Source organism: Ursus americanus, chromosome 6, assembly GCF_024610735.1.
Source record: "Ursus americanus isolate L20-20 chromosome 6, mUrsAme1.1.p, whole genome shotgun sequence".
NCBI lineage: Eukaryota > Metazoa > Chordata > Mammalia > Carnivora > Ursidae > Ursus > Ursus americanus.
Genome location: NC_142132.1, coordinates 78,467,173 through 78,493,790, shown reverse-complemented (window position 1 = coordinate 78,493,790; position 26,618 = coordinate 78,467,173). Strand labels below are relative to the sequence as shown.

The following is a 26,618-nucleotide window of genomic DNA, read 5'->3' as shown; positions in this document are numbered from 1 at the left end:
GCTAGATACTGGTATAGTTAATATAAAGGAATTCTGTACATAAAGTTTAAAATGTAGGACTAAAATTACACACATTAAATAAAAAATTAAAAGTTGAGGGGCACCTCGGTGGCTCAGTCAGTTAAGCATCTGCCTTCAGCTCAAGTCATGATCCCAGGGTCCTGGGATCAAGTCCTGCACAAGGTTCCCTGCTCAGTGAGGAGCCTGCTTTTTCCCCTCTGCCTACTGCTCCCCCTGCTTGTGCATGCACTTTCTCTCTGACAAATAAATAAATAAAATCTTTAAAAAAAAATGCTCAATTCATGACAATGACTCCCGCTGGGAAAAAAAGAGGAGGAATAAAATCCTGGAGAGGGACCAAGGGACCTCAATTCATTCAAAGCAACTAACTGCAGCATGTTAAAATTTGATAAAACTGAGTTGTGGGTATATCAACATTCAATCATTATATCAGCCTTTATTATTACCTATAGGCTTAAATTACTTCCCACTAAAATAATTTTTTTAATATTTTAAAGTTATCTCTACACCCAACATGGACTCACAACCTTGAGATCAAAAGTCACGTGCCCTACCAACTGAGCTATCCACTAAAATAATTTTTAAACCTCTGTAGGTGTCCACAATGTTTAGCCACTTTGGGGAAAGAGAAAAAGTTCAATTAAAAAAAATTTTTTTAAAGATTTTATTTATTTATTTGACAGAGAGAGAGAGTACAAGCAGGGGGAGCAGCAGAGGGAGAAGGAGAAGCCCGCTCCCCACTGAGCACAGAGCCTGACGCAGGGCTTGATCCCAGGACTCTGGGATGGTAACCTGGGCTGAAGGCAGAGACTTAACCAACTAAGCCACCCAGGTGCCCCCCAAAAAATTCAATTTTAAATACATCTTCACTTTTTTGATGTTTATAAAGCATTCAGGCTCCATGAGCCTAGTCTATTATTTTCCCAACATCTCCTACTTCTACCCTTTTGGAAATTTATTCACAGTATAAGAAATCCACATTCTTTGTATGTATGTCAACGTTTGCTGTATGAATTATAAATTCTTGGAAATCAGAGAAAAATCTCAGTATTTTTTGTTTCCTATTGGTAGACGAGCACACACCCTGGCTTTCCAGCTGCTTTCCCTGCATAATTATTGACAGTGCCCCCTTTCACCACCCCCTTACCCCCCCACCTCCATGTACCAGGCTACATACCAACTGCAACAGACAGCACATCCACCCCAATACCTTTTGACAGACAGGAGTGCTCATATTTTTTTTAGCATCTCCAGGCTTAAAAGCCTCAAAGAAAATACCTACACTACTTTGCTTTTTTACTTTCTAATATCCCTTCTCAAAACTAACACATACACACTTCTGAACGGCTTCAAAAGCTAAAGAATTTTACATAATTTTCCACTTTTATCATTTTATAGGGAAATAATTCCAAAAATATAACTTATATAAATAATGCTTAGAGTTGAAGCGTTATATACTTCTGCTCTCAAAAAAAAATTCCACAATATAGCAAGAATCTTGTACATTTAGATAAAGCTCAAAGATGTATATGAATCTCAAAACAGTAAACATCAGACACACAATTTTCTTGACTTAGAACATATTTTCTTAATGTAAAATCAACGGTGGGCCTTTAAGAGGAATTACTTTATGCTTCCATATGTTTTCATTTTCAGTTTGAGAACTATTTACATTATTTCAGAGTTCGAATGAAAGATAATGGGCACACTACCTGCATTTAAATTGTTGATTGGCACTTGCAAAGTAGCTGCAACCTTTTTTAAAATGTTCTGCATTTCTGGTCCAGTTTTGAAGGCTTCTACATGATAAAGAGCTGTAGCATTCTTTTCCACTTCAGTTAAAAACTTCTCACAATGATCAAAGAACCTCATTAGTTTATCATTAATCCTTGGAGGTCCACACTCCATGTCTGAAAGGCAAAAAAAATTATATACACACACACACACACACACACACACACACGTATAATATATACCACATATGGATATATATACACCACCAACATAAATACAGACTATTGAAAATTTTGTTCCAAGTATGAAAAAGAACACTAAAACCTGTTATTTATGGAATGAATAAAATAAGCACACATGGATCAAGAAAGATAGGGCATAACTATTTCCCATTTGTAATGACTAATTCATGAGAGTATATGCTAGAAAAGACTAAAGAAACAGAGAATCAGAGATAAAATGTTACTGCATTACACAGTGGGAAAAAAAGGTGGTTGAAATAAGTATTTTCTGAAAGAAAACAAAAATAATTAGACATGAAAATCCTAAGGAGTGCACAAATGTTGTTCTGTAAGCACTGTTTCTGTCAGGCATAGAAAACTTGAGAAAGCAAACTGAAAACTAACAAAGTTCCTAATGACAATGTTGAGAGACTAATTCGGCAGATCAAATCTGTTTTTCTCTTCTAAGCCGAAGTCTACATAGGGTATTTTATGTTCTCTACTAACTCCCCCAACAATGCGTTTCTTTACAAAAGACTCTGCTTTGGACAAAATCTACCAACAACAGCACTGAACACATCAACATTTCAGATCTTCTGTATACCACGGTGATTAGTACTTCTGCCTTCGGTTTATTTTATTTTATTTTTATTTTATTTAAGATTTTACTTATTTGGGGGCGCCTGGGTGGCACAGCGGTTAAGCGTGTGCCTTCGGCTCAGGGCGTGATCCTGGCGTTATGGGATCGAGCCCCACATCAGGCTCCTCCGCTGGGAGCCTGCTTCTTCCTCTCCCACTCCTCCTGCTTGTGTTCCCTCTCTCGCTGGCTGTCTCTATCTCTGTCGAATAAATAAATAAAATCTTAAAAAAAAAAAAAAAAGATTTTACTTATTTGACAGAGAGACAGCCAGCGAGAGAGGGAACATAAGCAGGGGGAGTGGGAGAGGAAGAACAGGCTTCCCGCTGAGCAGGACTGATCCCAGGACTGATCCCAGTGATCCCAGGACTGATCAAACCCTGAGCTGAAGGCAGACGCTTATCGACTGAGCCACCCAGGCGCCCCTGCTTTCGGTTTATTTTAAAACTAAAGCTACCCAATGCTTTCCATTTAGAATTACTAAGTTCCATTATTCCCCCAATTTGGCAGCAAATATGTATTAAAAAACATCTGCAACCATGCCTCAACTACTGGAGTGCCTTTTAAGTTTCTTCAGTCATATTCAAAACACACTGATTTCAAACATCCAATTATTTACCATGAAAAGAACACCAAGAATACTACTGCTGTATACAAAATGAGAAAATCAAATCAGTCATAGCGTTTTGCTTTGGATGTGGGTGTGAAAAAACGTATTTATTTCGATGTGTGTGTGTGTCCATTTCAGGGTCTCCTGAAATGGATAATCCTGGCCAATGTCACTGCTACTGGATTATAGTTCGGAAAACATCTTGACTCAGAAAATAAGTGACCTTTGTCCTCTTCCTCTGTGACCTCAAAGCACAATTTCCCAAGTGGATCTGGATTCTCCATCCTTGCTATTAACTCATTACTGCTGCTCTTTAAACAAAAACAAAGGTATTGTCCTGTTGCTGTAAGAATACAAAATCTAATTCAGTGGCGTCCCTTGAAAGCCCAGGTGTACACAGCAGGCAAAACAACTGTCTACAGAGTATAATGAAGTAGCTAGGCAAAGGGCTCAATCTCTAAGACCTCATCCCAGGAGGGCCAGTAGCCCCTTTTTGGTATATGCTACATACTGTGTCATAGTGAAGTATATTCTGCTTTGAACGTTCACTTAATTTAACAGATTTGCAGGGAATTTTCACTTATATTAATCATTAAAAAGCACAATTCAACAAGTGCGTAAAGAAGTCAGCCAAAAGAACTACCCACATAGCAGTAACATGACACACAAGCAACAGAACGATCTCTTGGAGATGGGTGAACTGAGTAAGAGAAGATACAACTGGAAAAAGGACAAACCAGTTTACTTCTCATTTTTCACTTGGGTTTAAAACTAAACAATGTCTCACCTCATCTCTGATCTTAAAACTGGCCAACAAAATATTAACACTTGCTCATCTCTCTGTCAAACATGTTGTATGTTTTCATCCTTACTCCTAAATTACAGGACGAACAGATGCTGTAGACTATAAAGGCTCAGAGACCAAGCTCTAAATCGGATTTCCTGGGTCCATACCTAGCCACACCAAATGAGGCAGACTGTTTGGTGCTTCCGTGGCTCAATTTTCTCATCTGTTAGGTAGGGGGAAAATACTACCAACCTCAGAGGGCTTTTGTAAGGATTTAGAGAAATAAATGTCAGGCATGCCTGGCACAAAGCCATATAGCAGGAGTGAGGTGTCTGTTATTATTAGTATCTGTGACTATTAAACATTTTTTGAGGGGGGACATGAATTTCAGGCCTGACTCTGGTCCTCAAACTAACCAAGGACAATCAACAAAGCACATTCTTGGGCTCAGTTCCTTCACCTGTGGAGTACAAGGGCCCCACTAGATGATTTCTCTAATCTTGGAAAAGTAATGAAGTACTGAGTGTGACCATGAACCATAGCTACAGGGAGTGTAAGTCTACAGTATATATAAGACCGAAACAGAAGGAAAAAAGCACAGCAGTAAAGAAAGTTTTAGAGTTGCTTCCTAAAACAGGATGTGGGTCCAGGACCAATATGTAATTAAAAAAAAAAGTCGGTAAGCAAAAAAAACCACTTTTCAGAAGCAAAGCCTGAGGAGGAGAAGTCCTGGCACTAGCTGCCAAGGAGGGAGGAAAGGCAGGGCCGGTGCTCGGAGAGGGGGCAGTTCTGTCTGGGAACGGGACACCGAGAAACTCGCCCGGCTGTCTCCTCTCCTGTCGGGTCCGCCGACGTCCACTACCGCGTCCAGCCCCTGGAAGGTGTCCACTGCATCCCTGATAAACGGATTTGCATGGGGACAAGGGAGACAGACAGCCCAGCCCTGAACACGCGCCACAGGATGGGCACCCGGGGGCCTGGGGGCAGAGGGAAAGAGGGGACACCGGGCCGTCACCTGCGACGTCGGGCGGCGGCAGGCCGGGGTGGTAGTGCTGCCACAGCCCCTGCAGGAAGGCGGCGCCGCTGTCCACGCAGCGGTGTTTGGAGCTGGTGACTAGCTGCAGGCGGCCGTAGTTCTCGAGGCTGAAGAGAGCCGGGAAGAGGGAGGCCAGGCGCAGCGCCAGCTGTCGCATGTCCTGCCGCCCTTTCTCCACCAGCTGCCCGTCCATCCAGTCCGCGTACCACAGGGGCCAGTCGGCCAGCGCGGCGCCCAGATCGCGGCCGCCGGCGGAGCCAGCGCGCCCGTCGCCAGGCCTGCGGGCCTGCAGCAGGCCGTGCAGCTGCCGCAGCTTTCGGATCTGCTTGGCCGTAGGGTAGCGGGTGCCGTGGCGGATGAGGGCCACCAGCTGCACTGGGGTGCAGGTGTCCTCCAGCAGCTCGGGGTCCCTCCGCGGCGCCTCGGGGTCCGCCAGCAGCCCGGGGTTGGCATCCTCGTAGCGAGTCTTGGTGCCGAAGTAAGGGCTGAGCGCCGAGACCGCGGAATCCTCCGGCTCCAGGAGGGAGCAGCGCGAGAGCGACGAGAGCAGCGCCACAGCCAGGGCCGCGACCGGCGCCACGGAGACCTTGACGAGGCGCTCGGGGCCGCGGAGCATGGTGCGGCGCGGCCCGCGGAGGGCGACGTACCGGCCGGGGTCGCGACTTCCGGCTCCGGCGGGCAGGGGGCGGGTCCCGACGGCGCTTCCTGCCTGGGTCCGGGCCCCCAGAATTCGCGGTGCGGCGCGGGCGCTGGGGTGGGGAGCGCTGGGGCCGCCTGGGGGCTCCCACGTGCGGCTCCGGTGGCGCCGGCACGAAACGCTGGGGAGCTTCGGAGACCTGTGGCTGAGGTGGAGTTGGCGTCGGCTGGGTCTCCCGCGTGGGCGAGCTTCCGCGTGGTAGGCGCCTCCGGACTGACTCAACCACTGCCCCGCTCTTTGGAATGCTCATGGGGCGGGAATGAGCCGGGACTGAGCCTGTGTCTCGGAGGCGGCCCCCACAGGACACGTTGTAATACCGGCTGACTAGGGCGGCCCCACCCCGTTCACCTGCGGTGTAGAAAATGTGCTGTCTGAACCACCCGCCTGCGGTGCGCCTGACGCTGTTTATAGAGTACATCTCCGGGCCGTGCCCCAGCAAGCCGGCCGAAGTCCAAGCCTGTTTTCTAGCATACAGCCAGGCCGACCAGAACCGGAGAAAGGCTCTGTTCTCCAGGAAATCCAATTCCTGAGCCTTTGGTAGTGTCTGGACCTGGGCTAGCGGAGCTGAGCTCCGCGACGCGGCACCCCGGAAGGATTGTGCTTGTTGGCATCAGAGACTTGCAGAGTAGGGACAGCACAACCCTAATCCCTTGGCGTGTGGAGTCTTAGGCTGGCAGATTGACTGCATTATTAAGTATGAGCTAATCTGCTGTGTGGAGCAAACATGCTATTTACCACCACTCCAAGCTGAAACTCCGCTCCTGTGTAATTACATACTCAAATCAGCTGCGTGTCTTCATAGGTTATTGCTCAGAATCTTTGTTTGAGCCAAGAAAAAAAATCATAAATCTGAACAATACCTTGGTTTTTCCACTTGAACACCACTTTGTTGCGAAAAGAATAAAGATTAAAGAAGTCATATGGTGATTCAAATTCAAGGAAATTTGGATCATGTTTTTGTAATGGAGCTTTTCCTTCAAAGACACTACTAAATTGCTCTTGGTAAGCCCATCTCTATCTTAACTACTTCTCTCCTTGTTCAGGCATCTCTGGTTCAGAGAGGTGTACCTCTAAATGTTAACCACTGAACAAAATGGTGTAAAATCAAGAATAGATTCCACTTGGACGCTGCAAATTTTAAGACATTCTGTAGCCGAAAGCCATCTTTCCGTTGTCAGATGTTCCTTTTTCGATATGCTGTTTTGTGGAATGAGTATTCATGGTCAGTGATATTTTCACAGAACTTTGCTCAAATTAATATTTGGTGGACATCTACCTTTTCTTTGCGGACTTCCTAACCTTACGTTTTATCGGCTGAAATGCCTGATGATATTTTTAAGTGCATTCAGCAAGCATTTGTGCCAGTTGCATGTCATTATATTTTGCTTAATATACGTGCCTAATAATGATCACCTCTCATGCCTGATCTTTTCTATCCTCAGGAGGTACCACCAACTCTTCCCAAAGGCAACCATCCTTCCTAATGAAGTAATCTTTAGAGACCCTGTCTACCTACTCACAAAATCAATGGCACACATTCCTATACACTAAATTTGCCCTTAGCTTGATTTTTTTTCCTTCCTCTCATTCCTCATCTGTTAATGTTATGCTGTTTTATATATTTATTAAACCAGCTCCAATAATTTTGTCGTTATGGCCAAGATGACAAATGATAAAGTTAAGCAATGCTTTCACGTTTTTCACTAGGAAAAAGCCAGAGATAGTATAAAGAGGATGACGAGTATATAAGCTTTGGATCCAGACGCCAAGCTCCACCAGTCATTAACTGAGTGACCTTACGAAGCAACTCAAGTTCTCTGGGCCTTAGTTTCCTTTTTTGAAAAGAAAGAATATTAGAACCCGCATTGTGGAATTATTGTGAGAATCACAGATGACATTTGAAATTCATATAATAGGCTGCTATGAATAGTATTTTTATCAATAATGTTCAGTAATATATGTTACTCCTGTGCTAAGGTGCATAGCTCTCTAGCAACTACACTGTATAAACTTCCACTGAACATTAAAATGACTGACTTTCACAAGCATGACTGACATGCATTAAAGATCATTTCATAACCTTCCTAATAATAAAAATCCACTCATCTTCCTTAAAATGGTTTGTCATTCTTAAAGCAGTGAGTACCTTTGAAAAGTTTTGAGTAGGCAACAGGCCCTGCTCATCTTTTCACGTCAGGCCACGTCTTCATTCTCTGGCCCGACTGTAAGTTGGCTGCCCTTTGAGATAGTTGCCCACCTTGTCCTATCAACCAGTACCCAGGAGTCTGCATAGTATAAAACATGGTTGCCTCTTGGTAAAGACCACAGGTGGATCGCTTTCCTTCATGTGAGGTTGTAAGCATGATAGCAATGTATTTGACAATCTACCACAACACGAGAGATAGAATGGAAAATTAGTGGTTCAGATTCCTTGAAGAGAGGAGCACATGGAACCAAGAGCACAGAGAATTTGATTTGGACCAGAACAAGAGAAGACCTTATTTTTCTGAGAGAAGATTGGAAGGATGGATGTACATGTAGATAACATTTGTTGGTCTAGCAGGAGGGAATTAATGGATTTTAAGCCTGACGGCCTCGGGTTCCTCAGTGATATAGGAGGCAAGATTATCTGAAGAGATGGAAGAATAGGATTTAGGTCTTTGGAATGTAGAAATGGATTGGATTTAGAACTGAGAGAAGTGGGAAAGGATTTGCAACTGAGAGGAATGGGAAACAAGTAAAAAGTTGGTTTGCCAGCTCTGGGGATCCAACAGAGAGTGGAAGACTTGAATTGCTAGTGGTTCTGCAATTTTATCCAGAAAACATTATCCATTGTGTACCTCAGAGTGGAAAAGAAAACAATTGAATTCCATTGTTCATTATTATTCTAATTTGTCTTAAGTAGAACTTTTCTAATGAATCCACTATATTAAAGAATACTGTATTTTTCCCAGATTATTTATTCAAAGGACTTCTAAAATAGTTGTTCCACTCTTAAGATTGCATGGTGTCAAATACAGTATTTTAAGTTACAGACATCTATAATATTTTTTTAAAGGTTACTAAAGAAGAGGCTTATTGGTAAAGAAACAATAAGGAAAGGAAAAGGCTAAATGCTTTGGGGGATAGGGTAGCTATCTATGTAAGCATAGATAATATTGATTAAAAACATGGTTTCTGAAGTTAGACTTTCTGGTTCTCAAATTCTAGCTTCATCACTTAATATCCATGAGATCTTGAGCAAGTTAAACTGTTGACTCAATTTGTTTTCTTCTATAAATTGGGTGTAATACCTATGTTATGCTGTTATTGATAGGATTAAATGAGGCAGTTTACATAAAGACTTTATATAGTTTCTAGCCCCAAATCAAATTGTAACTTTTTTTAAAAGATTTTATTTATTTATTTGACAGAGAGAGCGCGCAAGCTGGGAGACAGAGGGAGAGGGAGAAGCAGGCGCCCCGCTGAGCAGGCAGCCTGTTGCAGGACTCGATCCCAGGACCCTGGGATCATGACCTGAGCTGAAGGCAGCCGCTTAACCGACTGAGCCACTCAGGCAGCCCTCAATTTGTAACTCTTATTGAATATAATTAAAATGTTTCTTGTTATCCCTTTTCCTTTAGCCAAGTAAACAGGCAATGGCCAGTTTGTCATAGATATTTGTTATCTTACAACTACATTAAGCAACTAATTTTGTGCCTATTTCAAGAAAGTTTTAACTCTAGTATCTTGCTGCCCTGCTATTTCATCTTTCCTTTCCTGGTTATTGATTAAATGCTTATTTTTTATTGCAGTAGAAAGAGCCAACAGAAGAAGGTTCCATGCACGGCTGGAGTGATCCATGCTTCAACAGCAGTCCCTCCAACCTTGCTTGAATGTGGAGGTTGCATAGATCACCAGACTCCACGGATAAGATACCTTTGTTTGAAAGGAACAATATCACCATCACTGGTAGCTAACTACTACATCGTTCCCCAGCATGTAAAAGCCAAGCTGAATTGTTGAACGTTGTGTTTCAGTTGATGAGTAGAACTTCACTGAACCGTGCCCAATGGTGGAGGTGACTTGCTTTTTTCCATTCTCTATTATGCCTTGCTAAGGGAGTTATTTTGCAGTGACAAAGGTTCTCTTCTAGTGTCTTGACACATCCTGGGACTTTGATGTTGGGAATTCTTCCCTCCCATCAAATGTTGGTTCTAAATCCACTGAACTATTTTAGAAACCGGATACAATGTTTAAATTGCCAGGATTCTTTCTGTGCTTTGCTCCTTCCATTTAATAGGAGAAAACTGTAACTGTTCACTTTCTAGTCGTGTTCTGTAATGATTTTCCTGTTCATGCCAGTACTGTTGTTCAGAGGCATAATTTCCTCCAGAAGTCCCCTCTGAAATAATCTTGTTTCCCCATCACAAAGATGAGTAACATGTTCTAAATCTTGGGAAAAAAATTTCTCTTCCTACCTGTATTTTTCAAGAACAAGCACAGACAATAGCAATTGTTTAAACATCTTATTTTTTTCTGAAATGTTAGTTTTCCAAAATTGGAAAATCTCTTTGAGCAATTAGACCTCTAGGACAATTGGTTAGCAGACTTCAAAACCATCAGTATTTCCTTACTCCCCCAAACAGAGAACTTTCAGAGAAAAGTTATTCATTAGCTCTTTATCAGGAAGAATGTTTTTTACTTAGTACATAAATGTCAATTTCATGTTGTCTCACTAGCCCCTGCATGAGCCAATCTTTCAGTTTTTGTTCACTGTTTTCTTTCTTTTCTTTTTCTTTCCTTTTCTTTCTTTCTTTCTCTCTCTCTTTCTCTGTCTCCCTTCCTTCCTTCCTTCCTTCCTTCCTTCCTTCCTTCCTTCCTTCCTTCCTTCCTTTCTTTCACAAAGAGAGAGAGCAAGCACAAGCAGGGGGAGCTGCAGGCAGAGGGAGAGCAAGAAGGAGGCTCCCCACTGAGCATGGAGCCTGATATGGGGCTCCATCCCAGGACCCTGAAATCATGACCTGAGTCGAAACCAAGAGTTGGACGCTTAATAAACTGAGCCACCCAGGCGCCCCTCACACACATATTTTATTTTTTATTTATTCATTTATTTTTTTAGATATTTATTTTGTTTATTTGTCAGAGAGAGTAAGTGAGCATGAGGCGGGGTGGGGCAGAGGGAGAGGGAAAAGCAGGCTCCCCACTGAGCAGGAGGCCTGACATGGGGCTCAGGGTCCTGCAGTCATGACCTGGGCTGAAGGCAGAGCTTAACCAACTGAGCCACTCAGGCGTCCCTGTTGACTATTTTCTTGTAACATCAATTTGTCTTTCTTGGGTTGAGTTCCTTTGCCTACATTGTCTATCGGTAAGTATTAAAATCCAGCATTACTTAAGCTAGAAAAGTAGTGTTGGCATCTGTGGACTCACACACTTGGTTGCAGCAACTTTAGTAAATAGGACAGTTCACACTGCAATCGAAGCAACCATTATGGTTCCATAAACAACACCCTTCATCACCCCACCTTCCCTGTCTTGTATCCTTTACTACCCTGTCTGATTCTGTACTCCAACAGATGAAACAGTTGCTGCTAAATCATTCTGAGTTAATACCTTAGATGCAAGAGTGACGGTGAAAACTTTTTTGATGCTCAAATATCCATCCCTTACATCAGGTAGACTGTCAGCAATTATTTCTTAAAAGGGTGTATGTATGAATGAATAAATGAGATAAGCAGTGTGGGAAGATAAAATGTGGAAATAATATTGCTTTGTATGTATGCAACGTAATTATGTTACCTTCCCGGTTATCCCATGACCTATAAAGAACAGTATTTATATCATGTTGTGGATGTGGAAATCAAAACAAAGAGAGGTTAGATGCCTTGCAAAGTCATCTCATCTAACAGGTACTAAGTAGAACCAGTTCTAGATTATGATTAGTAGAAAGAGAGCTATCTTTGTGTTTCTCTTCCTGATACATACCTATTCCTGACAAATGAACAGTGACCTTAAAAAGTGTCATTTGTAGATGGGGCTAAAAGGATAAATATTGCACATAATACTACAGTAGTTATATTAGTTAACCACTCAACATTTATTCTCTCTTTTTTCTTGAATCAGTATGTACATATTCACCTCTCAGGAAGGTCACTCTGTCCCCACTTAAAGAAAAAGTCCTGATTGGTTTAAACCAACCCTGGTAACTATATATATATATATTTTTTTTTTTTTAAAGATTTTATTTATTTATTTTACAGAGAGAGACAGCCAGCGAGAGAGGGAACACAAGCAGGGGGAGTGGGAGAGGAAGAAGCAGGCTCTTAGCGGAGGAGCCCGATGTGGGACTCGATCCCGGAACGCCGGGATCACGCCCTGAGCGGAAGGCAGACGCTTTAACGACTGCGCTACCCAGGCGCCCCAGGAGAGCAGTTTCTGAGTAAATTTTTTTTTGTTCTAAAAAAGGACAAATAAAAAAATAAAAATAAAAAAGACAAGTGATGGGGTGATAAATAGTCAACACTTTATAGGATGGGTGGATCAGAGATCCTAATGACTCAAAGAAATATTACAGTCGGCATAGTTAAATATTCTGGAAGGAAGGAGATGGCATTCAGTGAATGAAATGCCTAAAATGGATATTTCAAAGATAGTGGAGTACTTGTTATTGATTAAATGAGACAGTTTAGAACATAAGATTAAGAAAATTTAGCCAGGGCAAGTTACAGAGTACAAATCTTTTAGAATTAAGAAGGTACAAACACACAAACAAACAAAAAATGGAGATGCCAAGAAGTCCTGGCTCAGAACTTTTGCTCCTGGTTCTAAACTTCTATTCCTGCAGGATTCAAGCCCCACGAGATTCTCACCTTCTACTAGTCTATGCACCTCTCCCTCTATCCAACTCTTTAGAATCCCCAGCTCGCTCAGCATCTATTCCATGAAGTTTATTTTTAAAATTTTATTTTATCTTAACATTTTGTTTTTAACAGATGCAACTCATGGTTTGGAAAGATGAAAGGGGTTGAAAGCACAGAGATGCCAATAACTGTAACTATCATCTTTAAAAAATCTTCAAACTTAAAATGCAAGAGAATGGTACACATAAGGAAAAGGCAACTGCCCTGGACGTTAGCATGTCCAACTGTGACGACTAGACCTGCTGCAGCCGTCTTGCAACCAGTGAGGAGCCAGCTTGGAAACAAAGCCAACACAGTGAGATGACATGGCCGAATGTGGAAAAAACCCGAGTCCTTCATGATGCCGTTGAGCTGTTGAATTAAACCTGAAGTATACCGCCCATGGGCTTCCTGTCATCTAAGGTAATAACCGTCTTTACTGTTTGAACTAGTGTTTCATTATTTTCCGTAGAAAGTCTCCTAATTGGTGTAAGTAATTATTAACCCCACTTAACTCCTTCTGCTAAACCTGTCAATGCCTTTCTTGATTTTGCTGAAGTCACCTGATCCCATCTCCTTAGACCTGACCTTGGGTGTCTCACTCAGAATGATCATGGTTTATGAAGCATGGAAAGCCCAGGGAGGAGTAGGAGATAGGTGGGCAGGATGAGGTATCCGGTGATGGTGATCTCGGTCAGACAAGGTGAAGTGTGAAAGCGAGACAAGAGATGCAAATGAAAATCAGAGAGAAGGCAACTCTTCCAAGTACACCCTTAGAAAGCTAGTCTTAGGGACTTCGGAGCGCATCTGTGGGGAGTGTTGTGAAGTCACATTATAGTAAGTGTGTCACTTAGATCCATGCTTTTTTCTCAAGGGGCGAAATCATTGTTCACAGGCTATCATAGGATTCTTGTCATGCTTGTTTTCTACAAAAACAGACCAAGTTCTGATGACGCCATAATCTGAAAATGAGAGACTTGATTTCAGTTTTTCCTGCAGGTGCCAGAGAGGCTTGTGGTATTGTTGTCTCTCAGGCTGACACAGTCTTGAAAACTAGAGGATGGCCTTAACATTCAGTCTGGGGTAGCTCTCCCTCATGACCTCCTGAACATCTTCATGAAGACATAGTAAGATTCTGTTCATTGTATGAGAGCTGTTCATGTGGATTGAAACAGTAAATCTAACAAGTAGGCTAGTCTTTGTCTGAAGACACAGACATGCTTATTTATTTTTACATTTTAGGTATTTGAGGAAAAAACTCATTCCCGAATATATTAAATTGAGTTTGAAGCCGTAAAGAGGAAGAAAAATATAAAGCTAGTAAGGATTAGAGCAGAAATAAATGAAACAGAGAATACAAAAACAATAGAGTCAATGAAACCTAAAACTGGTTCTTTGGAAAGATCAACAAATTGACAAACCTTTAGTTAGATTAAGAAAAAAGAGAATACTTAAACTACTAAAATCAGAAGCTAAAGAAGGATGTTACTACTGATTACAGAATAAATAGCATAAGAGAATACTATGAACAGTTGTATACCAAACAAATTGGATATCCTGGAGGGAATGGACGAATCCCTAGAAACACTCAAACTACCAAAACTGACTCAAGAAGAAAAAGAAAATCTGAATAGATCCATAACAAGTAAGAAGACTGGATCAACAATCAAAAATCTCCCAACAACTTTCTGTTCTGTTATTAAGGCAAGGTGCTGGACTAGCTTCCCAACTAGTATAAGATTCGAAGGCAGAGTCCCGTTCCGGAAGCAACATACTGATGTGGGTGGGGGAACAGAGATCAAAAGGAAAAGCTCACCAAAGGCATGGTTTCTATTATTATGTGCATAAGAAAGCTTTCTGCAGCTCTCTTGAATTATTGCCTCTCCTTATTCACTGTAACAGATAAAGTGATGTGGTTTCTATTTATGAAGAAAATAACAACATATTCATTAAAAAAAAAATCTCCTAACAAAGAAAAGCCTTTTATTAAATAAATAGAAGAAGTCTTTTCAACTTATTCTATGAGGCCAACATTACCCTGATACCAAAGCCTGAGAAGACACTACAAGAAACTACAGACCAATATCCTTACTGAATGTAGACACAAAAATCCTTACCAGATGCTAGCAAATAGTATTCAGCAGCATACAGAAAGGATTATACACCACGACCAAGGGGGATTTATCCCAGAAACGTAATAGTGGTTTAGTATGCAAAGTCAGTCAGTGTAGTACAGCACATGGATAGCATGAAGGTAGGGGAGAAACACACGGTCCTTTCAACTGATGTGGGAAAAGCACTTGACGACATCCAACATCCCTTCATACTCAATAAACTAGGGGTAGAAGGGAACCTTCTCAGTATGATAAAGGCTATATATAAAAAACCCACAGCTAGCATCATACTCAGTGGGGAAGGAGAGAAAGCTTTTCCCCTAATACCAGTAACAAGACAAGGATACCTGTTTTTGCCACTCTCCTTAGCATAATATTGGCAGTTCCAGAGCAATTAGACAAGAGAAAAAAGAAATAAAGTACAGCCAAATTGGAATGGAAGAACTCTATATCGTAGATTATATAAAGAATACATGCAAATATGTGTACATACCCCCCAACACACACACTCCTTTTAGATCTAATTAATGAATTTAGCAAAGTTGCAGGATACAAAAATCACAAAAATCAGTTGAATTTTTATGCACTAGCAGTGAAAAATCTGAAAAGGAAATTAAGACAATCCCATTTGCAATAGCATCCAAAAGAATAAAATACTTAAGAATACATTTAACCAATGAGGTACAACACTCTCACACTGAAAACTACAAAATATTGCTGAAAGAATTAGAGAAAACCTAAATAAATGGAAAGGCATCCTGTGCTCGTGGGTTGGAAGACTTAATATTGTTAAGATGACAATATTACTCAGAATGATAGGCACATTCAGTGTAATCACTATCAAAGTCCCAACAGTGCTTTTTCAAAAATGGAAAAGCCCATCTTAAAATTCATATGGAATTTCAAGCGACCCAGAGTAACCAAAACAATGTGAAAAAGAACAAAGTGGTAAGACTCACATTTCCTGACATTAAAACTTACTACAAAGCTGCAGTACTCCAGACAGTGCAGTACTGACATAAGGAGGGCCTACAAACCAGTGGACTTGAGAGAATGGAGAACTCAGACATAACCTTCACATCTATGTTCCATTGATTTCCATCAAAGTTGCCAAGACCATTCAGTGAGGAAAGGACAGTTTTTTAACAAGTGGTATGGGATATCCACATTCAAAAGTATGAAGTTGGGCCCTTACTTTATACCATATTCAAATATTAACTCAAAATGGATCAAAGACCTAAATTTAAAAGCTATAAAACTTAAAAAAAAAAAAGAAAGAAAAAAACACCATAGGGGCACCTGGGTGGCACAGCGGTTAAGCGTCTGCCTTCGGCTCAGGGCGTGATCCCGGCATTCTGGGATCGAGCCCCACATCAGGCTCCTACGCTGGGAGTCTGCTTCTTCCTCTCCCACTCCCCTGCTCTGTTCCCTCTCTCTCTGGCTGTCTCTCTCTCTGTCAAATAAATAAATAAAATCTTTTAAAAAAACAACAACAACACTGTAAAACTCTGGGGAAAAATTAGGAAAAAGTCTTCATAAACTTAGGTTTGGCAATATTTTCTGAAATATGACATGAAAAGTATAAGTGACAAAATACACAATAAGTCGGACTTCAAGTGAGTAAAAAGGCAACCCATGAAATGAGAGAAAATATTAGCAAATCATATGCCTGGTAAGGGACAAATATCCAAAACATATAGAGAACACAAACCTAATTTTTTAAATGGGCAAAGGACTTGAATCGACATTTCCCCCCAGAGGATATGCAGATGGTCAGTGAGCACATGAAAAGATTTACATCAAAGATACAGGAAATATCACATCATGCCTACTAGGATGGTTAAAATTGAAAAGGAAATAACTAGCAGTGGTGAAAATGTGGAGAAAGTAGAGCTCTAGTACATTGCTTGTGGGAATGTAAAATGGAAAAGCTACTGTGGAAAACAGTCTGGCAGTTGCTTAAAAAGTTACACATAGAATACTTAATCATCCAGCAATTCCACGTCTAGTGTATAACCAAAACATGGGCTCAAACTGACACTCGCACAGCAATATTCATAGCAGCATTAGTCATAACAGCTAGAAGGTGGGAACAACCCAAGCGTCATCAACAGATCAGTGGGTAAACAAAATGTGGTATGACACGTACAATGGAATATTATTCAGCAATAAAAAGAATGAAGTACTGGGGTGCCTGGGTGGCTCAGTTGGTTAAGTGTCCAGCTCTTGACTGAGGCGCAGGTCATGATCTCAGGGTCATGAGATCGAGCCCGGCGTCAAGCATCCCCCTCAGTGTGGAGTCTACTTGAGATTCTTTCTCTCCCTCTCCCTCTGCTCCTCCGCCCACTCACATGAGTGCTTTCTCCCTCTCAAATAAATAATAAATCTGTAAAAAAAAAAAAAATGAAGTACTTATACATGCTACGGCATGGTTGAACCTTGAAAAATACTATGGTAAGTAAAATAAACCAGACAGAAAAGGACAAGTTGTAATGTATCACTTAAATGAAATATCTAGAATAGGCAAATTCATAGAGACAGAAAATGGATTCGAGGTTTGCCGGGGCTGGGAGGAGGAGGAGGGAATGGGAGTTATTGCTCGGTGGGTACAGGATTTCTGTTTGGGGTGATGAGGGAGTTTTGGAAATGGTGTTGATAGTTGTACAACATTGTGAATATAATTAACACCACTAGATTGTATAGTTAACAGTGGTTAAAATGGCAAACTTTATGTTATGTGTATTTTATCACAATAAAAAGAAGTAGTTTGTCTTGCAAGTTGGTGAGTACATCGTTCAGGACTATGAAATAACTGACCCAGAGGATATGGTTGTTTGCGTCTCACAATGTGTACACAGAATGTGTACACAGAATACACATTTGCCATGACCTTGTAGTACACTATCCTATCAAGACATTGATAATTAACCAAATTAGGAAAACATATTGAATCAGAAATGGCATTATTTTTATCATCTGGTTACACCTAAAGAAAAGCAGATTTTATTAGTGAAAAATGAGAAGATAGAAAGTTTTCTCTAGATTCTGGTGAAATTTCAGGGCAGTTTCCAGAAGGTTAAATGGCCTGATCATTTTAAATGACTCTGGTGGACTAAATAATGGCCCCAGTGTTGTCCACATCCAAATCCCTGAGACCTGTGATTCCGTGACCTTACATGATAAAAAGGGACTTTGCAGATGCAGTTAAGCTAAGGATCTTGAGTGGGGAGGGTATCCTGAACGATCTGGTGTAAGCAAGTAATCAAGGTCCCTCTACGGAAAGTAAGAGGGTGGGAGTGAAGAGAGGGGATGTGGGCTGCAGCCATGGGAGAGGAGGTGAGGTGATGAGAGGCACAGAGGTCAGAGTGATGTGGGGCCACTCCCCGAGGAATGTGGGTGGCCTCTAGGAGCCGGGCCGGAACAGGCAAGGAACTGGGTTCTCCCTACGGAACCTCCACAAGGAAAGCTGTCTTGCAGACCCATGTTAAACTTCCCTTCTCCAGGCCTTATGATAATAAGCTTGGGTTATTTAAGTCACTGAGTTTGTCATAATTTGTTAAAGCAGCAACACAATTAATGCAATGACAAATTTTACTTCCAGAGTCATTGTTACAAAAGTAACAATGAGAAACAGTTTTATCACAACCACTATTTTTGTATCACTCACTTAAGATTATGGGTTTGTGAGGATTGCTCTCCTTGCTGAAGAGAGTAATGTAGATAACACTACCACTTACAGTGCATTTGCCAACAAAGCATTGTGCTAAAAGCTTTGCGTACTTCATTTCAAAAATCCTTACCACCTCTCCAGGTAGGTACCGTTATCTCCTTTTATAGATGAGGAGACAGGCTCTATAAGGTTAATTTCTTTAAGTTCCTGTAGTAGTGGTGTGACTGGGCATGTGCCGAAGGAGAATAGACAGGAGCTAAGCTATTTCTGTTACTTGTGATACCTTAAAGGCAGTTGCTACCAGTAAGAGAATGAAAGTCTGAGAGAAAAGAAAGAAGATACAAAGAGAAGTTGGGGTGGGCAGGTCCATGGATTCAGGAAAGTTTAGTTCAGGATAGCTAGGCTCTCATCCACATGGGGGCTTAGAAAAGCAAGAAGCAAGTGGCCATTTCTATGCTGGGCATTTGAAAGTCAAATATTCACATGGCTTAGATGTTCCCAAGAGAAAGATCTGTTTTCTTATAATATCTGGAAAAAATAATGTTCTCTGTATTAAAACTACTTCATAATGAATGTTGCTACATGGTACATTAGGCACAAGTATGATTTGTTGAAGTTTTGCCTAATTGTTGTTGTTCCTAACTGGAATATTTAATGTATATTTTGTAGATTTGTTTTGCAAACAATAGGAAATCTAGCGGATGTTCTTTGAAGTACGAAGCAGCGGTGCTTACTACTGGGCCACTTTTATTATTATTTTTATTATTCTGTTTTACATATGAATACAATTAAACACTTTAAAGAAATTCAAACGTTTTAAAGATAAAAATATTTGATGATTTGGAATGTAGATGAGGGATGGCTGGTATAAGTTTTTTTTAAAAAAGAGAAAAGGCTCATAACGTTTGGACTGATGACTACGGTGGAGTTTCTGCCCTCGGGTCAAATCCCATTGATAAGGTATCTGTTTTTGCAGTAACTGAAGTCCTTAGGATTAAACTAAACATCTCATGTCACTGCCTAGAGCGAGGTGAGGAAAATGTGCAGCGATAAGGTGCTAGTTAGCTCGGGCTGGTGGTGTCGGATAGGAAGGGCGCCAGGCAGGAGATTAATATGTGCCCACACTAGCCCATGTCAAGAGCTGAAAACACTATGCTGAATTTTTATCCTGAAGATGGAAACAGCGTTGTTAGGAGAACTTGAACATGACATAGAGACACGTGTTAAACCGATGTTGCTTATGCACACACCTGTTCATTCATTTGCTGGCGAGACAGCTCCTGAGTGGTTGATTGGTTGTTTTTAGACTTCAGAATGAACCCAAGGCAAAATCACGACGTGGGAAGTTTTATTTCAGTCTTGCTGCCATGCTGTTCTCAAGCCTTCAGCCTCCCGGCTCCCCCCTCAGGCTTCGGAGCTTGGAAACCAGTTACCGAAAGGCTCCAGGGACAGGGATGCTGGTTGTTTAGGGTAAAAGGTGGTTGTGTTCAGAGGAAGAGCGAGAATGTGTGTTAGGAAAGAAGTGGCACCGGGTGTTAAATTCTGTTACCTGCGAGCAGCCAGAACTATGGTGTCCTTTATGTTCTTTTTGCTTTTTTTTTTTTTTTTTTTGGTAATTCTATGCCTTGCTTTCAGAGTAAGGAAAAAACCCAACAAAATATGTATAAGAAAAGAAACAACAAAAAGAATATGTTAGAATTTTTTCCTTCAATTTCAGTGTTTTTCTTTCTGATTCATTTGCAGTTTATCCGGCCTCTTTTACTTATTTGGCTATGTTATTTAAATTGTTTAGAAACTTATTTTTTTCAAATTGGTTAAAACAGTGTTTCCAATTGCTACAGATTTTTACAGCTTTTATGCACCATTCAAACATCCTGAGGTGTGGTACGAAGCAATGAATATTTTAAATGGCTTCAGACTTTAAGGAGTGAACATTTAGGTTGCTCTCAACTTTATACAGTTACCAGTAGAGTAGAACAATATAACTAGTTAATATTTCTGACTAGATATTTTGGGTAAATCATTGCATCGCTTTGGGGTCTTGAAGGATATGGTAAACCATGAAAGAGAAGCAGAATGGGCTTATCATGGAGTGCATTGGGAACACTACTTTATCCTGGGCTCCAACATCACAGCAGGCCTCTCTGGAGAAGTGTCATTTGTCCCAGCACAATTATCCTACAAGGGACCACCCTGTACAGTCAGCTTTATTGACCCATTGCAGTGAGGGAGATTACACACAGAAGAATTGTGTGGCCAGATGCCTATCTGGCCAAACCAAGAAAAGATAAAGTTATTATAGGATTTGGGGTAAGAATGGAGTTTCAGTGAAATATAATTGAAGCAGTGTTTGAATAGACTTAAAGCAAACCAGAGGTCAACATCAGGTCAAAGAAGGATCCGGCGTCATGTTTCCTTAGAAACTACAAAGTTAAGATAGATGCAGAGTGTTGTATCCAGAACCCCCTTATCTTACTTGGGTTGGAAATCAAGGGTGATTCTATATATCAAATTGTCTTAGACTCTCCAGGCAAGAGTGAGATATTTTATTCTTAATGTATAGTTTCAAACAACAAAGCATATGATAGTCTGTGGTTTTGGAGAACAAAGATTTTCAACAGTAATCACTCAATGAAGAGTGATTATGGTGCTTGTGGTTATGACGCTTGTCCTTGGGAGAATTAGCATGTTCTGGGGAGAAGTAGTTTCCTGTAAACTTTGTGGCCGGCTTTACCCATGGTTAGTATTCCAGCCTGGTAAGTGATGGAGCTCATTTTCACCGTCTAAGCCCCAGCCAAAGCTTAGCCTAAAAGAGATAACCAGCCAAGAGAGTGGAAGAGAACTTCCCAGGGTGAAGGTTATGGACTGGAAAAGATCTTAACACGTTCAAGAACCTAAAAGCTACTACAACAGTAACATAGCAAATGATTAGAAATGAGATGGGAGAGATAGGCAGGGGTCTGATCTTGCTGTTAGCTTTACTAAGGATTCTGCATTTTAGCAAAGAGCAAAGGGGGGCCATTAAAGGGATGTAATCCCTTTAGGGGGGAATTACCCAATCTTTTCATTCTCAGATGGAGAACACATGGTTGGGGCAATCGCGGAAGCTGGTGAAGACGGTGCTTTTGATGCAAGTGACAGTAGTAAAGGACAAATACGGAGAGATTCAAGATTTGGGGAGAACCAAAAGGTCTTGGTGAGAGTTGGAATGTGTAGGGAAGAAAGAGGGAGGAGAGTTGAAGGTGGTGTCATTAGTGAGGATGTGGAAGACACAGGAGGCAAGGCAGGACTGAGGACAGTGTTGTAGGTCTTACATTTAGGTGAGGCATGAAAGCACTTGGATATATGGATATAGGGTTCAGAAGAGACATTGAAGCTGTTGATAAATACAATCTTAAGTGTTTATTTGAGGTCATGGAAAAAGACACTACCAGGATTTTTTTTTTTTTAAAAGAGAGATTCAGGACAAAGCCCAGAAAAACTACCAAACCCAGAGGTACAGGAGAAGAGCCAGCAAGGAAGCTCTGACGTCATGAAAATACCCAAACTCATTTACCAAAAGCTTGTTTGATGCTTGGTGTTAACTCAGTTGTACCTGTCATCAGTCTCTTAGATGAAAAAAAAGAAAAAATGTTGACCTCCTAATCCAGCTTCTGTCTCTGCCCACTGCCCCTCTGCGCTATCTGTACATTTCCCCCCTTTGGCATCTCCTTCCTGAAAGGCCTGTGCCTGAAGCTAGCAAATGTTTATTTATTTGTGAAGGGCATGAAAAATACAAGTGTCCATGTGACATGTTATCACAGCACTAAAGAGTTGTTTTAAATTTATTTTAATTATATGTTCTAACTACATCATTGACCTGCGAGCCCCCAGATATATGTACTTTCAGGCTTCTGAGCGGGCGTTCTCGCTGTTCCCTTGAGTTCGAATGCCCTATCTTCCCTGTTTTTGACTAACCAAGTCCTACTTAACTTTTAAAACCTGGCTCCAGTGGCATGCTATCCTCTGAGCCTTTCACTGTCCTAATAGGCAGAAGGAACCACTCCTCCTCTATAAACCTACAGTCTTCTCTGTATTCTATTAGTAGAGATCTTGTCACATTTCATTTTGAGAAGGTATAGACAGGTATAGATGTATCTGTCATTGTCATTAGACTGTGACGTTCTTACAGGAAGCAACCATGTGTTATTTGACTTTACATCCGTGATACTGAGAACACAGCTCATTGAATTTAGTCACGTGTGATTGGAGATGACGCGCCAAAAGATAATGTGGATATCCCTGTTTCAAGTGCAGGTGAATGCTGTGCCATATGCAAACAAAATATTCAGCTGACTTTTTAACTTTACATCCGATTTTACCTTGTACAGACTGTAAGATACATATATACTATACCCACTTCTCCAGGCCTTTTAACATGCTGTTCCCTGCCTGGCAAATACCTCTATCTTTCCCCTCCCACAATTCCGCCCCACTTTCAATATTCATTCCAACTAAACTTCATTAAAGAAACATTCAACTAACTCCTCCCTCCACCTCTAGGTATCTTGCTCAGTTGCAAGGTCTGCTGTCACCCTGCACACTCATTTTTTAAAAGATTTTATTTATTTATTTGAGACAGAGCACAAGCAGGGGGAGGGGCAGAGGGAGAGGGAGAAGCAGGCTCCCCAGTAAGCAGGGAGCCCATTTGGGGCTCAATCCCAGGATCCCAGGATCATGACCTGAGTGGAAATCAAGAGGCAGATGCTTAACTGACTGAGCCACGCAGGCGCCCCTGCACTCTCCTTTTTAACACACTTCATCTTTTAGTCACTCGGTGAGTATTGCTTTCTCACTTAAGACTGAAAACTCCAGGAAGGTAGGGATGAAATTTGTACCTTTTTTTTTCCCAAGGGAGGGAAGAAGGGCAGATTTTTAAATTTTTTTGAAAGTAGATGAAAGAAACAGAATAAAATAAGTCCTCCTGTACCATCACCTAGCCCCAGTCACCATGAACCCATGGCCAATCCTGTCCCTACTGCAACCCTACCTATTCCCCACACCTTTATAATATCTTGAAGGAAGTCTCAGACATTGTATGATTTTATTTGCAAATGTTTCAGTGTGTGTTTCTAAAAGCAGTCCTTTTTATAACAACCACAATGCCACTGTCACACCTAGAGATGAATTGAGCAGCTTTCGTATCATCAAATATCAGGCAGAATTTAAATTTCTAAATTTTTCGTCATTTTACAAATGTGCTTTCTGGACTCAGATTATGCACAAGGTTCGCATCTTGAACTTAGTTAATAGTCTTTTAAGTCTTTTTTTAGCTATAGATTGACCCTCTATTTTTTCTTTTTGTTTCATACATTTGTAAATGTAAACACTGCTTTTTTTTTTTTTTTTTTTTTTAGCAGATATAGCCCCAAATCTTAGTCCAGTCCTGGTCATGGTATTTATTTTGATAAGTATGGTGTTTGATGAGTTACTTGGTTGGATAAAAATGAGGTGCATGAACAAGAAATCCCAGAGAGGAGATACTTAAGGAAATAAAACTTTGATTTCTCTGATCTCATATTTCTGTAGTCTCCTCTGAATATTGAAACTTATTTGTTACCCAACAGATGTGTGATTTTGAGGGAAATAGTATTATTCTTTGAAAATCTCTAAGAATTTAACTCACCCTTCAATTCTTTTAATCAGTTCCTTTTAACCACTTTTGCTGGAGAAGAATGGCCATTAGAGCAGCAAAATGAAGGCATGCTGTAAAGGGTTTTCATTGTTTAATAAAATTTACCTTTCCCCCTTAAGAAACTGTCATTGGTCGGCTATGCAGCCTCTGTTTTACTATTGTCAGATGAGAACACTGTAGCCTTTAATGCAATCAGATTCCTTGGGAAGGGAGTTTATCTTCTTACCAGGTACTGACACTATAATTAGGGGAAACAAAGCCCAGCAGTGACTCGGTGTAGAGAATGATGTTATTGAAAACTGAGAAACTACTGCAAGAAGGAATTCTCAGTAAATAATGAAGAAAATCTGAAATAAAAGTTAAACTTAACTCTTAGTCCATGTTGTTAAAAACAGGACCAAAATGGAGTTACTTATGCTAAGCCCCAGGTCACCAAACCAAGACTTAATTACAGTTTCGATCTGCCCCAGAAATGGACTCTCAAACCAATTAATCAGGAATCACCTGATCAGCAGTAGTGAAGAAATCTGCCTGATGGATCCCTGCCATGCCATAAAGGAAAGTGACCTTGCTCCAACCAATCCACTTCCTGCTAGTATAACTTTCTTGTTACTGCTCCCTTCTGGCTACAGAAGCCTTTAATTTTGTACAGCTCCTCAGAGCTCTTCTCTGTCTGCTAAATGGGGTGCTGCCCAATTTGTGAATCATTGAATAAAGCCAAAAGATCTTTGAATCTTACTCAGTTGAATTTTGTTTTTTAACAATATAAACTGATGAGTACAAAAATAAAACTGTTTTCCCTGAGATAATATTGACAGTATTTATAAAGATTATTATTATAAAGTATATCTTCCTCTCTCTAGCCACCTCCATTCAGATTTCCGGACGTAAAACCATCGTTTCTTATATATCCAGCCATTTGCTATTAGAATGCAAACATGTATAACTACATATATATCCGTGTGTGTGTGTGTGTGTGTGTGTGTGTGTGTATGTATGTGTACTTACACACATGGGATCAGACTTTTTCTTTTTTTTTTAATATTTTTTTATTATATTATGTTAGTCACCATACAGTACATCCCTGGTTTCTGATGTAAAGTTCAATGATTCATTAGTTGCATATAACACCCAGTGCACCATGCAATACGTGCCCTCCTTACAACCCATCACCAGCCTATCCCATTCCCCCACCCCCTCCCCTCTGAAGCCCTCAGTTTGTTTCTCAGAGTCCATAGTCTCTCATGCTTCATTCCCCCTTCTGATTACCCCCCCTTTCTTTATCCCTTTCTCCCCTACCGATCTTCTTAGTTCTTATGTTCCATAGATGAGAGACTTTTTCTTTACCTTATTTTTTTTAACCCATAAATGCATCTTAGGTATTTTTCCATAGGAACATGTATAGCCTCTTTATTTTTAATGGTTCTGTAGCATTTCACTGTGTATGGTTGTACCATAATGATTTATTTAAATGGTCCCCTTACGATGGCATTTAGATGTTTTCCTGTTACACACCAGCTCAGGCCGTGCTGCAGTGGTCACACATAGTGTGTATGAATTTATATGTAAGGTAAATCCCTAAAAGTGGAATTTCTAGGCTAAAGAATATTGGCCTGTCAATAGATGTTGCAAGTTGTTCTCTGAAAACGTTATACCCATGTACGCTACCACCAATGGCCCATGAGAAGGTCGTATTTCCCTTCCCTCTGGCCAACACTGAGCATCATCAATCCTCCTAATCTTTGCCCATTTGAAAGATGAAAGATAATCTCCCACTGCTGACCTTTATTTTATTTTGTTTACCAGTGTCAACATGGGAAAGTCTTAGTGACTGATGAAACCATACACCAATAAGCAGGGTACAAGAACAGAATGTGTTAAGTTGGAATGACCACTGTGAACCCTGAAATGAAATCTTGATCATGGCCGTCCTGAGCAGCCACAGAAGCAGCCCTCTGCTCATCACCGACACTTCTGTTACACACCTCTGGAGCCCAGATTTTGATTGCTAATGTCATTCTCTACTAGAGGAAACCAAGGCTCCTGAGGATAGTTAATTTAATGTCCTGGGGCTGGAAACAATCAGGGGGCATCCAGAAATTCATATTTTTTCTCTAGGAAGTCAGGGTATTCTCAAAATCTTTGGAGGCAATTCTAAAAAGCCAAAGAGGCCAATTTTAGGGGGTTCCCTGTGACCAAGTTGAGCCAACTTGCAAAAAATGATAATAATCATGTTAAATTAGAACCATTGAATTTTTAGAAGACCATGAGTTTATAATGATGTGCAAAAGGAAAATTTATACAAGGTATAAAAATGATAGTTGTAGGGGTGCCTGGGTGTAGGGGTGCCTTTGGCTCAGGGCGTGATCCCGGCGTTTTACACCTTTATACAAGGTGTAAAAATGATAGTTGTAGGGGTGCCTGGGTGTAGGGGTGCCTTTGGCTCAGGGCGTGATCCCGGCGTTATGGGATCGAGCCCCACATCAGGCTCCTCCGCTACGAGCCTGCTTCTTCCTCTCCCACTCCCCCTGCTTGTGTT

At 41.0% G+C, this 26,618-nt stretch overlaps 1 protein-coding gene and 1 long non-coding RNA gene across 2 annotated transcripts in view; one reads left to right on the top strand and one right to left on the bottom strand.

The window, feature by feature from the left end:
• Positions 1 to 5,785, bottom strand: part of MINPP1 (multiple inositol-polyphosphate phosphatase 1) — a 43,532-nt gene extending 37,747 nt beyond the window's left edge. Inside the window, exons 1-2 of the mRNA XM_045802381.2 lie at positions 5,026 to 5,785; positions 1,734 to 1,931 (exon numbers count right to left, since the gene is read on the bottom strand). Of these exons, the coding sequence (XP_045658337.1) occupies positions 1,734 to 1,931; positions 5,026 to 5,662 (835 nt within the window). The 5' untranslated portion in view covers positions 5,663 to 5,785. The remainder of the gene's footprint in view (positions 1 to 1,733; positions 1,932 to 5,025) is intronic.
• Positions 5,786 to 5,941: 156 nt separating this feature from the next.
• On the top strand, positions 5,942 to 17,146 carry LOC123795555 (uncharacterized). Its single transcript, XR_006780535.2, has 3 exons — positions 5,942 to 6,745; positions 9,538 to 9,803; positions 12,715 to 17,146. It is a non-coding gene; the product is annotated as an uncharacterized LOC123795555 (long non-coding RNA).
• Positions 17,147 to 26,618: the final 9,472 nt, after the last annotated feature.